The sequence below is a fragment of the Excalfactoria chinensis genome, chromosome Z (assembly GCF_039878825.1).
Source record: "Excalfactoria chinensis isolate bCotChi1 chromosome Z, bCotChi1.hap2, whole genome shotgun sequence".
Taxonomy (NCBI): domain Eukaryota; kingdom Metazoa; phylum Chordata; class Aves; order Galliformes; family Phasianidae; genus Excalfactoria; species Excalfactoria chinensis.
This window is the reverse complement of record NC_092857.1, coordinates 61,941,714-61,957,612: the sequence shown is the minus strand read 5'-3', so window position 1 is coordinate 61,957,612 and position 15,899 is coordinate 61,941,714. Positions and strand designations below refer to the sequence as shown.

The 15,899-nt window shown below is 42.5% G+C and overlaps 1 protein-coding gene across 3 annotated transcripts in view; it reads right to left on the bottom strand.

Annotated features, from left to right (window-relative positions):
• The window catches only part of PRR16 (proline rich 16), a 162,517-nt gene extending 149,639 nt beyond the window's left edge, over nucleotides 1-12,878 (bottom strand). For 2 of the 3 annotated variants that reach the window (XM_072359554.1, XM_072359553.1), the window contains exon 1: nucleotides 12,559-12,850. In XM_072359554.1, coding sequence (XP_072215655.1) covers nucleotides 12,559-12,720 — 162 coding nt within the window. In that variant the 5' untranslated portion in view covers nucleotides 12,721-12,850. Of the gene's footprint in view, nucleotides 1-12,558 lie in introns of all 3 variants that reach the window. The other variant, XM_072359555.1, reaches the window with a different exon arrangement.
• Nucleotides 12,879-15,899: the final 3,021 nt, after the last annotated feature.

Sequence of the window (15,899 nt, the reverse complement as noted above, 5' to 3'; positions counted from 1 at the left end):
TTTTAAAAAAGGTAAAATCCATAAGTATATTGTTAGTTTATTATTAGTAAGTTTATTATTAACCATGCCTGACCTCAAAGCACAAAGCATCAGGATGATTTTTATATTTTTGCTAAAGAAAGAATTTTTCCAAGAGGTTATTTATTAGCTTTTGCTGTTAGCACGCTTCCTTGTCTAATGTCTGTTAAACAATCAGTCTCTGAAATAATTCTTACTCTAACGCAGTTGTAGGTTTGCAGCAGATTACCAAATTATGGAGGAAATAACTTCCCACATACGATTCATATTCTGCTGAAGTATTAAAAAAGCGGTATTCTTTCTTACTTTTTTATTATTATTTTTAAGAATCTTGAAGTTAAGATTCAAGATATTAGGTAAGTATGCATCTCCTAACAATGGTACGCTGCAGCCATTCTTAAGATGAGGGTTTACATTAGGTTTCTGTGTGCAAGATTTAGAATCTTGCAACTGATACTAGTCAACAGAAGACTTCAAAGAAGACTCTTTAGCTTTTAAAGGACTGATTTTCTTGAAGATTTTGAGAGATGTTTCCATCTGCTACCCAGCATGTAAATGTAAAATTGCTATCTACGTCTAGTTTTAATCAATCTCACACTACAATTCCTTGGTGAATAAAGAATTTCAACCTTAGATAAATAACTTGTAACCTTGCAATACTTATGTATTATTATCCTTACAAGTACTGTGGTTTTACCTTCTCCAGACATATAGAACATTCTGAACCCTTGAGTCAAACACCAACTTCTCACACATACTCTTGGAAAACCCTAGAATGACTGGCCCTTAAGCACAAAAGGCCAGTGTCTGAGTTAGTATTAGGTGGCACAGCTCTATCAAAGTCAAATTAAGTTTACTCAATGTAGACCACCGTAGGGACAGTGAGAAAAAGAAGTCCCTTAAGACAATCTGTAAAAAAGAAGACAGCATATGTACAGTCAGTTTTAAGTAAAAAGCTGTCACAGTGTACCGTGCAAGGCTCTTTTTTTCTAGCTTAAACTCCTCAGCACCTAAAGAACTCTGCTTTTTGCTGCACAAAGTACCCATCCCTCCAATTCTACTTTAAAAATTGCTCTGTGTAGTAATACAATAGCTTGGGGTTTGGGCACATGTAATTTTTTGCTGTGGGTTTTATTTTTTGTTTGTTTTCCTTTGTGCAGCTTTTTTGTCAAATACACCCTTCTTGTACACCCTCTTTTCTATTATAACAATCAAGCTAAATTAACATCACAGCTCAGACAAATACCTTGATGGTTACATAGTATCACACCACTAAAGACACTACTAGACTTAGATAGCTAGTGCAACTATTTACTGATATATTTTCAAACGATTTGCAACCCAACAATAGTAATAATAATAAAAAAAAAATCAACGAAATTTGTTAATAGTTGGAATCATATAAGAACTATCTGAAAAATAAAGCACCCAAATCACTTGTCAGCAGATAATTAAAAAAAAAAAAAAAAAACAAAACAAAAAAAAAACAAAAAAAAAAAAAAAAAAAAAAAAAAAAACAAGAAAACTAGCAATCCCAAAATCTCATTCTCTTGCCTCAACATAGTTCAGTCTAATCCAGACTCCCAATCTGGACAAAGTACCAAATTTCTGTAAGCCTTATAGGTCCGCTGTACCATCTGCACTTGGATTTCAAGAAACAGAAATTACTTCATTGGTTAAGGAAAATAAGTTTGTATGGTTTCCTGTGCTAAATGAAAGATACAAGCTACCAGACACCATGATCATACACAGGACATTTCTTTACCCAAATGCCATTGCTTCAATAAATCTTTAACTTCCCATAAAATAATTGTCATTCAAGCAATCAAAGACCAGTAAGACTCAACTGTACCAGTGGTACAGATATCATTACAGATTAAGCTCAGTAGCACTACAGCAGACTATAAACTCTTGTAAACTTAGCCCAGTCAAATTGCCTCTGAAACTATCAGTAAAAATATCAAGACAACACTCTAGTTGGAAACAGAAAATCATTTATTACACAGAGTACCACCATTGTGTTTTGAGGGAGGATGCAGTGAATTTTAAATATTCTGGAGGCTGAACTAGGAAGCTGGAAAATAACATTAGCTGACTACCATTCACTTCAAATTAGAAGTTTTTGCTTGTAGTAACAATCTAACAGCAGAGCTTTCTGTTGCTACACTTGATTGGAAATTGAGACAGAAGCAGGACTAAAACCACTTCGAGGTCCTGCACAGGATAATCTACTAGCATGCAAAGGAAGCATGATGAGAACCATTGTGTTACTATGACAAATGCTAAGGAGTCACCTGAAGTTTTTAAGACCAACCTTATGGTTTTGATATTCCTGAGCCTGTGTTCAAGAAGAGACAGACAAGCACGCTCATTTTTGACAGCCCACGTGTGTCACGTCCTGCCTATAAAGGACTAACGTGTAATTTTGATAGCTGGTGACAGTGACATGGATAAAGGGCAGAAGTTGCAGCAAGACCAGAAACTGCAGTGATGGGAAAGAGAAAAAGCGCTAGTTAAAGAAGTGTTCTCTGGAAATTGAAGGACCAATATGATGCACAGAATTTGAGAAATCAAACAAAAACTTCACATATGCAGAAGCTGGAGAAGAATGGCAAAAAATAATCTGAATGGTTCATATCATTTGAGTAATTACATTGGGTTTTCCAGAACAATTTAATCTAAAGGTGGGGAAAAGAACATATCACAGTCTCATGTAAAGATGTGACAGACTGGTATTCTTGTAAGAGCAGAAGGAGCTGCAGCCCTTAATTCCCTTCATCACTGCCTAATGATATTCACAGCAGACATACATATATGCATATATAGAGAATCACAGAACCATTAAAGTTCAAAAAGACCAATAAAATTATCAAGTCCAACCCTGAGTCCATAACCACCATGCCCACTAAACTCCACTAAACCACGTAACTCAGTGCCACATCTCTGTATTTCTTGAACACCTCTAGGGATGATGAATCCACCACTTCACTAGGCAGCCCATTCCAATGCTTGACCACTCTTTATGAGAAGAATTTTTTCCTAGTATCCAACCTGAATCTCCCCTGGTGCAGGTTGAGGCTATTCTCTCTCATTCTATCAGTAGTTACCTAGGAGAAAAGTTTGACCCCCACCTCACTACAGACTCCTTTTAAGTAGTTGTAGAGACGAACAACTTTTCCCAAGCCTCCTCTTCTCCATTAAACAATCCCAGTCCTCTCAGCTGTTCTCCATAACATCTGCGCTCCAGACCCTTCTACAGTTTTATTGCCCATTTCTGGACACACTCCAGGGCCTCTAAAGTCCCACAGTGATAAGCCCCAAACTGAATACAGTACTCAAAGTCTCGCCAATGCCAGGTACAAAGGGACGTTCACTATCCTAATTCTGTTGCAACAGTTCTGACCACACTATTTCCGATACAAGCCAGGATGCTTCAGTTCAGCAATCATCCTGTTCAGATCCCTCTGTAGGGTCTTCCTACCTTCAAGCAGATCAACACTTTCTTCCAACCTCGTGTCATCTGCAAACTTACAGCCCTCATTCAGATCATCAATAATGTTAATAAACAGGGACAACTCCAATACCAAGCCCGGGGAGAACACCACTAGAGACCATCCATGTTTAATTTCATTCACCACCATTCTCTTGGCCTGCCCATACAGGCAGTTTTTTACCCAGTGAGGAATACACCTGCCCAAGCCATGGGCTGCCAGCTTCTCTAGTAGAATACTGTGGGAGGCAGAGTTAAAGTCTTTGTTAAAGTCTAGACCGATTTCCTTCATCCAGCAGGCAGGTCACTTGGCCATAGGCAGAGATGATCATGTTGGTCTCTTGGTGTCTGCATCCACTGTATTCATACATGGGGTCATGCCACAGATTTGTTTATTTTTGGTTTCGAAAACAAGTAAAATGCAGATTCAAATCACAGATGATGGTAAGTGAATAATCATTTACTAAAGCAATTTAAATGAAGAAACAGAAAGTATGAATATCACCTTACTTTAAATTTTAACATCAACAAATGTTTATTAAGAGACGCTAATGATAACATAGCACTTTAATTCAATATATATCTAAGTATCTGACACCATATTTAGAGCACAAGACAGATGTGAACTCTCTAAAACAAGTCCAGCAAAACACTGGGAAGATGATCAAGTGGCTGGTGCATCCAGCAGCTGAGGCTTATTCCAATACATATAAATATCGAATTTCAGTGTATATAAACAGCTGATTGGAGGGAGCAAGAAGACAAAGTCTAACTCCTCCTCTAAACACATTGTTCCTCTGAAGGTGATTCAACACAGGCACAGGTTGCCCAGAGAGGTTGCAGTCTCCATTCATGGCAATATTCAACAGTTAAACAAAAAAGATCCGAAACAATCTGCTCTAATGGTCCCGAGATTGACTTGGGTGAGTTCTACACGTCCTCTTTCAACATCAACACTCTCCAATAAGAACTGAACTGTATTATTTTAGATGGACAATTACTATTTCATTAACATATACAATTATAAGAAATCAGAGAATGAATGCTGTGTTATTTTCACCCATTTCTAAAAAAAAAAAAAAAAAAAAAGCAAAACAAACAAACAAACAAACAAAACACAAGAACCTCAACAACAAAGCATGTGAAAAAAGAATTATTCTCTGTTTTTGTTATACTTCAGTAAAGAAAAAAACTGTCAATTTGTTTTTTTTTTGTTTTTTTTTGTTTTTTTTTTTCATAATAACTTTATACAGGCAGGACGCAGAGTGACATGAGTGCACACCAATCAGCTTTTATGGAGATGCAAGCTCAACATAATTTTATTAATGTTTTCAGTTTGGGTTTATTTCCTTAAGTTGCCTATTTTAATACACTTTCCAATAAAGTAATTTACAATAAGATATGTTATTAAATATCAAAACATGACTGCTTTCAATACTTCAAGCACTTACCTCACTTTCTGTAGTTCACTGGAAAGGACAAACCTTCCTCCTCATTGGGAAGCCTTTGCCCATATAAGTTCTAGAACCCTGTGCAGATAGTCTCACTTAACCAAATGATCAATTTCTGTCATTGTTTTAGTAAGTATAATGATTGTCTCGCTTACAACAAAAACTACTATAGTGCATGTAAGGAATGTTCTACTCTGCTTCTACCTTGTAGTAATTCACTGAAAGATCTGTGAACACACTGTGCTAAGGAGAAGAGCATAAACCATTGTGGATGAAAGACTAGGATAATTACTGCAGAGCTAGAAAAGAGCTGAGGAGAAAAAAAATAAAATGAAATGTGTTTCAACATTGGATGTTTTTTTTTCAGATTACTGAGGAAAAAAAAAAAAGGAAAAAAGAAAAAAATGAAATCTGGAAGAGATTCAACACCAGTGCCCTCAGTTTTCATGATGTGATGTGGCACATGCTGCACGAAACAATGGATGGATGAGTTTGTTAACCTTTAAAGACATAAGAATGTACTACTATTTTTGTGAAAGAAGCAACTGACAGTACTGCTTCTATAATTTCTTGTCACCACTGCAATCAGCTGCAGTACAATAATTTCAGACTCAACAGGAACGCCAATAGTTCAGCCACCCACCCGCCCCACCCCAAGCATCCAACATGTGAGCAGCATCCAGAAGGATGCTGCAGGATTTTCTCATCTCTTTCACAAGCAGCAGAATAAAACCAAGACTCATGTAAGTACAGTGTCATAGTTTTATGGATTAGTTATCAGTACTCCACGCCATAACATCAAGTAAAGCACTGGGAATTAGATGCTCCAGTTCCACAGACTGCTGATTTTCTGGGTACCTGGTTCTCAGAAGTACATATCCCAGAGGACTTTTCACTATTCTGTTTCAGTTTTCTGTTCAGAGAGAAAGAAAAAACTGTTCACAAGCCCTCTTTCCTTTTGCTGCTTACCTGCAGTGTGTGCTCCCTAGCCACCTTGCCCTCAACATTAGAGCAAGGCCTTTGGTTTTGGATACTCTTTCTCTCATTTTATTTGATTTATGAGCCTCAATTCTAATTATATTCTATTATATTATACTATCTTGCATTTCAGCATCTTATTTAGTAAATCAATTTTTCTCCTGAGATTGTTGCTGCTGTTTTGATTTTAGGCCATCTCCCTAACGTTTTTTCCCCTCTTTCCCATTCCCTGGGCTGTGGGTCCATGGGTCCTCCCACCCTATTAGTCATGGGGTCAAACTGGCCCACAAACCATTGACAAACAGATTAGACAGGTTGTATTATCTTCATGTTACCTGCTGCTGCCCCAGGTTATTAATGAGGAAAGCAGCGCATATGCAAAATAGATACCTTTGCTCTGTCTGTCTCACTAAAAGAATCCCCATGAATATTTCAGTATGTCAACACCCAAACATGATATGCATGAGTTACTTGTGAAGCTTCTCACCATTCAGTTCACTTTCCTTCCAAAGAACAGAGCTAGCATGGAGAGAACTATAAGCCACCAACATTCTGCAGTTCTAAATGAAATGAAAACTAGAAGAGGACAGTGATGTAGCTCACAAAGACACTGTGAATTAGGCACTAAGGGAAAGTACTTTTTAAACTCAATGACATGCACATTTCTCCCCCGCTTCCCCCATAGGGAGAATAAATTTGTTGAGTATGAAGTGACTGGGAGCAGTAACTTGGCTGTAAGCTCTTGACTCAGAACTGGGAAGAGTGTTCCAGAACTTCTTCCAGCGTGTGAGTAATGGGAACAGAAGTATTGTTTCATTTTCAGAGGCAAATGGCAAAAGTCTGCAAAATGTCAATGACAGTACTCAACCAAAACTATTTTTGCATCACACACACACACACACACATATATATATGGCAGCAACTGATTCCTCTGAATTCTGAACTTTTAATAAAAATGAAGAAGCCTGACATTAAATTCTGCTTCCCAAAAACTTGTTTTTGTTCATCCTGAAGTCAGTGTCAAAAGCCTGACTGCAACAGACCAGACTTCCTGCCTCAGTACTTATGTTTTCTGTATTGTGGTCAGTAGCGCACAGATTGGGTGAAGTTCACATTTCAGCACAAAGATACATGTTTTCACTGTGGTACTGTTTTTATTTGAAAACTGAATTTATATATGCTCTATTTAGCTCATGGTTGCACAATACCCATTACTATCAGGAGCTTAGTATTGCATAAAGGGAACGAAGTAGCTGACATGAGTGTTTAGGAAAACAAAACAGCTAGCACAAATTGACAGCATGCCCTCTGTCAAGCCTCTTGATATTAATAAGCAGTGCTCTATATTTATGCTGGTTATTCCTTTCATTGTATTACACAATAGCTTATTGGTAGCTTTGATTACAGACACAAAGCAACTTCACCTAGTGCCAAATCATCTTGTCAGGTCCTGGCAAGCTTAGAACACTTTTTAAGTTTGATAGTTACCTTTTAGCGCTATTAACTTTATTGATACTATTTACATAAGAATCTTATGTAAAAAAGCCTGCGCTCTTCTATTTTGTGTAACTGCAGAAATGCTTCACACACCACAAGAAAGGAAAGGAAAATTATGATTCATTTACCTGCAGTGAGTATTTATCGCCCTGTCTGGACCCCTGGGCAGATCACAGCAAAGCTGTGTGCAGTGCTTCCTTTACATAATGAATCTTACTCTGTACTTACAATAAACATTCAGGTAGGGTTCATGGCTGCATCTGTCACCAAAGACTACAATGAGAAATCAGAAAAAGAGTCTAATGCTGAAAATAAAAGCAAGATTTGGAATAGGCAGTGCCAAATGACAGAAGATGCCTTGGTCCTGGTCTATGAACCGGACCATAACCCCAGCTACAGACATGGAAATACTAAGAGAGCTTCAATATCTCCCATGGATGCCACCCCATACAGAGCACCTACCTACTGGAGCACTCCAAAAGGAACATTTAAGAGTGCCATCATCCAAAAACTGTATTTAAGAAGGCCATTTTCTGGATTTCTAATAGTAGGAAGAAACATAATTAACAACCCTTCAGCCTTCAGCTGCCACTACCCAGCAAAAGAACCGTGACAAAATGTGAACGAACGGCTGTTTACAAGGGTGGATAGCAACAGGTCTAGGGGGAATGGTTTTAAACTGAGACAGAGGATGTTAGGTTAGAGATTAGGAGGAATTTTTTCATTCAGATAGTGGTGACTCACTGGAACAGGTTGCCCAAGGAGGCTGTGGATGCCTCATCTCTGGAGGCATTCAAGGCCAGGGTGGATGTGGCTCTGAGCAGCCTGGTCTGGTGGTTGGCAACCCTGCATGTGGCAGGGGGTTTAAACTGGATGATCACTGTGATCTTTTTCAACCCAGGCCATTCTGTGATTCTATGATATCTGCAGAGATAGATTTGTAAAGCTGCTTATATTTCTGCCTGCACATCAGAGATATTGGGATAGCATTGACTGTCTCTGCTCTTATCCTCTTGTCAGATGCTCTCTTCAGCTTTCTAGATTCCCAAAGAACATGCAAGAACCTGAACAGCCTTACTGCCATTTAGATCATCAGCTGAAGCTAGAAAGGACTGGAAAACACTTGTCTAATATGCTCAATATAGGTGAGATATAGTACCACAGATCTTGCAGGAGGTGGCTATTACCCGTACCTCCAAAGACCTAAAAACATTATGACTGGCTTGATTATGGAAACAGGTCGTCTACCCCGTAACAAACTTTGTGTTTCTTCCTGGTTTTGTTTTTCATTTGTTAGTTCCATCATCATTTGGAAAACACTGTTAAGTCATGCCCAAGTTTTATATATCACACTTTTATGGCAAATAAAAGCAGCAGTTAAGCGAGGGAGGATTATTCATTCATTCCTTCAGCAAGACATTTTGGAAGGATTTAGAGCTGAGGAGGTAGCCTAAGAGAGACTGGAAATTTACTGATGCGTGTGCAATGCCTTTTCAGGCTTCTGCTTCTTCTGAACCTCCACTTTGGATTATCCTAAACACTGTCAATAGCTACACAGCTGCTTCCCTTTGATAAAAGTTTGGAGCACATTTAGCCAATTAAAAGCTATGCAAATGTTTCACATATAACTTCCAGAAATTTGCCCTGCATGATGAGTTTTTACTACAATTAGAAGTATTTATTGAAGTATTTAGGGAATAGTTCATTAATGTAAATAAAAAAGTACAAGGCTCCAGAAATGTCTAACATCATACAACATGAAAGCAACAAAGACTTAAAAATGAGGATCTCCATGCCCTGCCATCCAAGTACACAAGTGCACTCCTATGCACAGTGCTTCTCAAGTCAGTCAAGAGAACTAGGGCTACACTATATATTCTGCATTCAAAATACTTCATACTACCACGGTGCACCAGTTTCCCTTAGAGCCCATCCCCTCATAACAGAGGTAGTTGATGGATAAATTTTACTTGCAAAGCAACACTTAGTAACAATCATCTTCCTAAACCTACTGCAGAGAAAAAAAAGATCTTTTATCCAATACTCTGGAGAAGGTTTCACAACTTCATTTTGCAATAGCCTGGACTAAAGAACTATTCAGAGTTACTCAATCCTTTGGCAATCCTTTGATTTTTCTTTGGAATATTCATCAAATAATGACTACTCAAATCCATTCAGAATAGTAATCCCTTCCAGCACAGAGTCACATCTTGCTGTTGGTAAACAGAATTTTAACAAGAAGACACGAGTGGCTGAGTCTCTTGCTAAGCTGCATCCTAGGGAGGAGCAGAGGCCATAGGTGAACTGGAAGTCTGCACTTGGATCACGCCACCCAGCATGCCTCCCAGTCAGCCCTTCTTCAATCCCAGGCTCTGTGCTCCCCTTGGACCTAAGCAGACCAAAGGTAAGGGCAGAAGGAGGAGATGTTCTGCTTCCAAGATTGCTCCTGGCAAGTACGTGTTCTAACAGACATGATTTTGTCCTGTTTTTACAGAAAATGTACAAACTTCAGGCTCTGGGCTTATAGCCCATTTTCTCCTTAATTTCTCACTGCTTGCCTCTGTTTAAACACAAAAGCTTTTACAGCAGCCATCAGAGGAGGCTTTGGAACAGAGGATGGACACACAAAAAATTAACATAACTACAGGAAGATAAATGTAAGAACATGTAGCATTTAATGTGTCTAATAAGCCAAACCGTGAAAAAACTGTCCACTTAGAAGCAAGGAAACCACAATTTTTGATAGTATTTTTAATATAAAACTTTACAAAGGGAAGCTGAAGGATACTGTGAGAGGACATCCAGCCTGTCTCAATACCTAAGCTTCCATAATAAACACCATGTAGGAAACAAGTAAATTATTGGTAATTAAGAGTAACAAGGAGGTAGACACGGACAAAAACAAACAACAATATTCTCTAAGTGACAAATTTTCAGAATCGCAAGTAAACATTACCACAACTGAGCCAAAAAATAAAAGAAGACAAGGAAAAAAATAACCCTCATAACCTTCCCTTAATGCAGAATCTAAGTCTTTTTTATTGTAACAGTGATACAAACAGAATGTTCTCAGAAAGCTATACACCCAACGGAGGGAAACAAACAAGCAAACAAACATAGGAACAACAGAAAAAGGAGTACAAAAGCCTGATGGCAGCAAACAGACAACGAAGATAAAGAGTTGTCAAAACATTTTTGGAAAAACACAATCTGGAGTGAAATGGGAAAGCACAAACTTGCACCCCCAGGGTTAAAACCTGGCATGGTCCCACAAGAAGGAACCACTGAACAAGGACAGATATACTTCTGAGCATAATACACCAAAACTGACCAGTGTCCTGTGTGCTTTCATGAAACACCTGTCTGTGCATCCTACCATCCATGAGAAAGCATGATTAACTTATAAGATCAGTTATCTCACTTTCACATTAAAAGGTATCCATTGCAGATGAATCAAGGGGCCTTGTACAGATTTTAGTCCCTACTACAAAAGGCAAACAACATGAAGCGCTCATATTGGCAAACTCCTGTCAACCTTTCAAAACAAATTCCATGCAAAGCATATTTAACACAATTAAAATGTTGTAAAAAAGCAGGCAACTGCGTATCAACCCTCACTTGTCAGAGTATCAGATATATCATCTTTATAAAGTATTTAAAGAAAAACATTACTTGGGAACTCATGTGTGATTATGAACTCGTGTTCACCACCCTTTTAAAATACATGTATATATATATGTATTTTCTCTCAAAACATGTGCTTTTGCAATCTTATCACCTTTCAACGCACACACCACACTTCATAGGTGGAGTTACAGCACCGTTCTTCTACAGCTTCCTTTTCACATTTCACTTCTGTTTAGGAAAAGAAGTTCTACACAAGCCATTTCCCCACCAAGCAGAGGTACATCCCATTCCCTTCGACAAACACAGTCAGCCAGAGTAAAGCCGTTTGCTTAGAAAAAACATGCCACAGTAAATGACGACACATGACCTCCACCAACAGAGATCTTGTTTGCTCACTAGAGGAAAGCTGGGAGTATGCTGTGCGGAGAACGATTTACATTCACAGGACATCCTTTTCAGGTCCTGAAAAATGTGTTTCTGCACCAACGGGAGACAGTTTGCTCTATCAGTCTGTGAACGTTTGCAGAGCAGTCCTACAAGCAGTGTTTGCTTCCACTTTAAAACATCCAAACCACAGAAAAAGAAGCACAGACAGATGCATTTTAAGGAAGAGAGAAATTGTGTTTTCTTAAAATCTCGAGTTGTGAGTGTGATGCCCAGCAGCTATGAGCAGTGTGTTGATGCACACATCAACCTCATACAAAGCACTGGGTGAATTTCAGACTGCCTACGACAGCCGAAGCCTGTTGTATAAAACTTGTTGACAGTGTTGTTAAAATAGAAAACTAATATTTGATAGCAAAAGACATAGCCTCTTAAAAATGTCAAATCCAGGATTATAAAGCAATGCTCTGAGATCCTGGATTTGAACTCGGAACATAATCCAACCATCTGTCGACCAGTTGTGTTGCAAAATCAAGATAACAAACAGGAGTTTTTCTTCAGCTACAGCATTTCCCAGCTCCCGCAGTCACCGCGCTCCGCCTGCAGATTAACGGAACAGAGGTGACACCCGCCACTGGCAATAGGAAGACAGAAAAGGCAATCCTGCCCGGCCTCGGAGCAGCCTGGAGAGGCAGGTAGGCAGGCTCCGTCCGTCGCGCCGCTGCGCCAAGCCGGGAAGGGACGCGCGTCCGGACTGCGGGACCCCCGGCCCTCACCAGCTCCTGAGGGGGCGAGAGGCGGGGAGCCCCGAGAGAGCTGCCCGGCCGCCGAACCGCAGAGCGAACCCCTCGGCGGTTCCGGGCTCAATCCGCGCCACCCGTCCCGGAGCGCTGCGCGCCGCAGGCAGACGCAGCACCCCCCCGCCTCGGGGCACGGCCCCGCGTGCAGCCCGGCCACCAGTTGCTGGGACCACCGTGCCGAAGTGGTGGAAGGAGCGGAGGCGGCGGCAGAACCCCGATGGAAGCGGGGCACCCGGCCCACGGGCGGGGATGCTCGACCCGGGGGGCAGACCAGGGGCTGGCCACGAAGCTCTCCGCTCCCGGCGCTTCTCACCTCCTTAAGTTCCTTGGCCACGTCTTTCAGGTCCCCCAGGACTAATTCCAAATCCTCCACGATTATCTTAATCTGCTCCTTCACCTTCGCTTTGGAGGCTGCCGGCGGCCCCTCGGACGGCGACGAAGAAGAGGATGCGGTCCCCTTGGACTGGGCGGACATCCTTCGGGGCACCCCGGAGCAGCCAGGGGAGGGAGCGGGGCGGGGGGCGGGGGGGGTTACGCAGGTCAGGCGAGCCGCCCGGCCGCGTCCCTCCGCTTCCCAAAGCTGCCGCAGCCGCCGCCGCCGCCGCCGCCCGCCCGCCCGCGCATCGCGCTCCGCCGGGGGCGCCGCGTTGCGCCGCGCTCCGCCGGGCGGCCGCGCTGTGCAGCTGCCATCGGCTCCCGGGAGCGGCGCGGGGCTCAGCTGCAACCCGCCGCGCCTGCGCCTCGCCCCTCCCGCACCGCCTCCCGGCCCCGGCCCCGCTCGCTCCGCTCCGCGTCCGGAGAGGGAGCCGGGGGAGGAGCGCCTGCCGCGTCACCCCCGCCGCGTCTCCCCCGCCGCTCCCGGAGCGGGAGAGGCTGCCGGCTGCTCCGGAAGAGGCGCTCCTTTCCCCGTCGCTGCCCGGAGTGCGCGTCGCTGCATCAGCCGGCGGACGCGGGGCGCGGGGTGAGCGCTCCGGAACCGCTGGAGAAGAATGTCTGTGCGGAGCAGCGCCCCGCGGGGAAGCGCTTCTCGCGGCATCGTTCTCGTCCGAGTTATGGTGCGGAAAGTCCGCGCTTGGCTGTGCGGCCACGCTCCGCTGCTGTGGGTGGAGGCCGCTCTGGCTCCTGCTCGGTTGGACGATGCTGCTGTGAGGATGCTGTAAGGAGAGTATTTGTATATGCCACCCATTGGTAAAAGTTTCTCACAAGTCTGCTCCCGCCTCTGCTTGCTGCCCAGCAAACACGGGAAACGATGTCTTAATCGAGAAGTAAAGGTTTTTCATTTGATCGGATTGAAATAAAAATGCACGTGCGCCAGAAGCACTCGGTGGGATGCTACCCAACTCTGCCTGGCTCTAAGCGGGAGCCCGTGCTGAGTTTGAGCACACACTTTCTCCAGCAACATTTGGAGATGAGTCTGTAGGGCACGGGGAAGCAGCTGCCAGGAATCCCTCTCCCCGGTGGCTTTTCTTCTGACTGTGAACAGGTGGCACGTTTGGAGCTCTGCTGGGCACCTCTACCTCCCGCTGGCTGCGAGCTGCACGGGGAGGACACGCAGCCAAGTCCAGCTCTAGGACTGCCAGCCTGGCAGTTGCTGACTGGTGCTGCAAATGTGAATGAGGGTTTTGGCAACCTAGGATGTCTCAAGGTAACTAAAGCAGGGCAGCAGAAGCAGAAACCTCACCCAGAGCCCTGCGTCTGTGTGTGGTATAAAGTCTCATGTGGTGGCAAACAGTTTGCCTCTGGAGAGGGTGTGTGGGATTGGGATATGAACAGACAGGCTGACAGCATGCTTTGTCTTTACATGTAGTTATCTTTCCACTTTTTACCACTACAAAACCTGCAGCGTTCGGCTGAAATCACTTGCTAGTGAGGATATACATATATATATTTTTTTCTTTGGTGCCTCTCAGAACTTTCAAACAATTTCAAGGAGGCCATTTTCCAGAAGAGCCCATGTCCTTTCTCTTGGCTTTCCACGCATCTCTTGACAGCTTATTTTCATCTCACTATAGCAGAAGCTCTTCTAACACTGATATTTAAAAGCATCCCTGCTGGTTATTTTTGCTTAGCAGTTTCTGTATGAGCAACAGCATCATATGATTTTTGAAGACAGCAAAGTAATGCAGTCTGAATCCCCAGGCGAGTCACCACCAAACCAAGAAGAAAGCAGTACACAAGTTGTTGAATAAGTTTGAAGTATTAATGTGTTTGGCTGCTATTCATGAGTGACATTGTTTGAACAGGTTTAAATAAAATAGGTGAATCCATGTAGAAACCAGCACACGACCAATTTCTAATTACTGGAAGCAGTCTATTTTCTGACAGAAATAAAGGATTCTGCATAACAGAATGCTGTGTAAACCCCTACGGAGCATAGCTTAAATACTTAAGGGATGATTTCTAATATATTTCTGTAGAAATCAACAACACTGTCACAAAATTACTGCTGGATTTCCTAAGATGGCCCTCTTAACTATTTTCTAGTCTAGAACAGTCATGATTAGTCCTGCTTCTCTAACAGTGACTTACTGGTTATATTCTTGGTGTAAAGTCCTGGCACTTCCTACTGCTAAATACTTTCATGAGAGAAAATTCATTTCTGTTCCATCTCCTTAGTTGAAGTCATGACAATGCTTTTCCCATACGTCTTAGATTCAGCTGGGATGGAATCATATACTCTAATGCCATTAAGTTATGAAGGGCCAAAAGCCATTTGTATTTCTGCAGTGATGGGGATCCAAAGATTTAAGAGGCTGAAGTGAGCCTAACCAGAACTGAGTGACAAAAGTACCGCATTGCGACCGGCCCCGAGGCTTTGTACATCCTCAGTGTAGATTATCTCCAGAGAGGGTACTACAAGGACTCAAAAGGATATTGATATCGATGGGTGTGCCTGGTCTCTCACAGGACCCTTCCGTTGTGGGACTGCAAATAGTAAAAGGACAGCAGGAGCCAACCACTACTACAATGATGTACCAGCAGCAGTATCATGCCACCTAGGACTCCCTAATTCCTATTCATCAGCTGATTCACCAACTGGAAAACCATGGAGTAATCAGCAAAACTCACTCACCCTTCAGTAGGCCCATGTGACGAGTGCAAAAGCCCAGTGGAGAGTGGAGGATAACAGCAGGCTTCAGTGCCTGACTGAAGTCACACCACTGCTAAGCAATGCTGTGCCAGACATGCTAGAAATTCAGTAGGAACTGGAGTCAAAAGCAGACAAGTGATATTCTAAACCTGGCATCACCAGTGCATTTTCCTCCCTCCCACTGGCAGCAGAGTGCAGGACACAGTTTGTTTTTATTTGGAGGGGTGTCCAGTACACCTGGAATTGACTGCCCCAGGGGTGGAAACACAGCACTGTGATTTGTCATGGGCTGATCCAGGGTGCACTGGAACAGTGGGAAGCTCCTGAACACCTGCAATACATTGACAACATCACTGTGTGGGCAACACAGCAGCAGAAGGTTTTGAGAAAGGGAATAAATTCAAATCCCTCTAAAAATTCATTTTGCTATAAACCAAAGCAAGTTCCATGGATTTGCACAGGAGATCCAGAGAAAATGGCAAGATGGGTGCCATCAGATCCTTATGGATGTGATCAATACAATACCTGCTATGTCTCAACCAAGTAGCAAAAAGGAAACACGA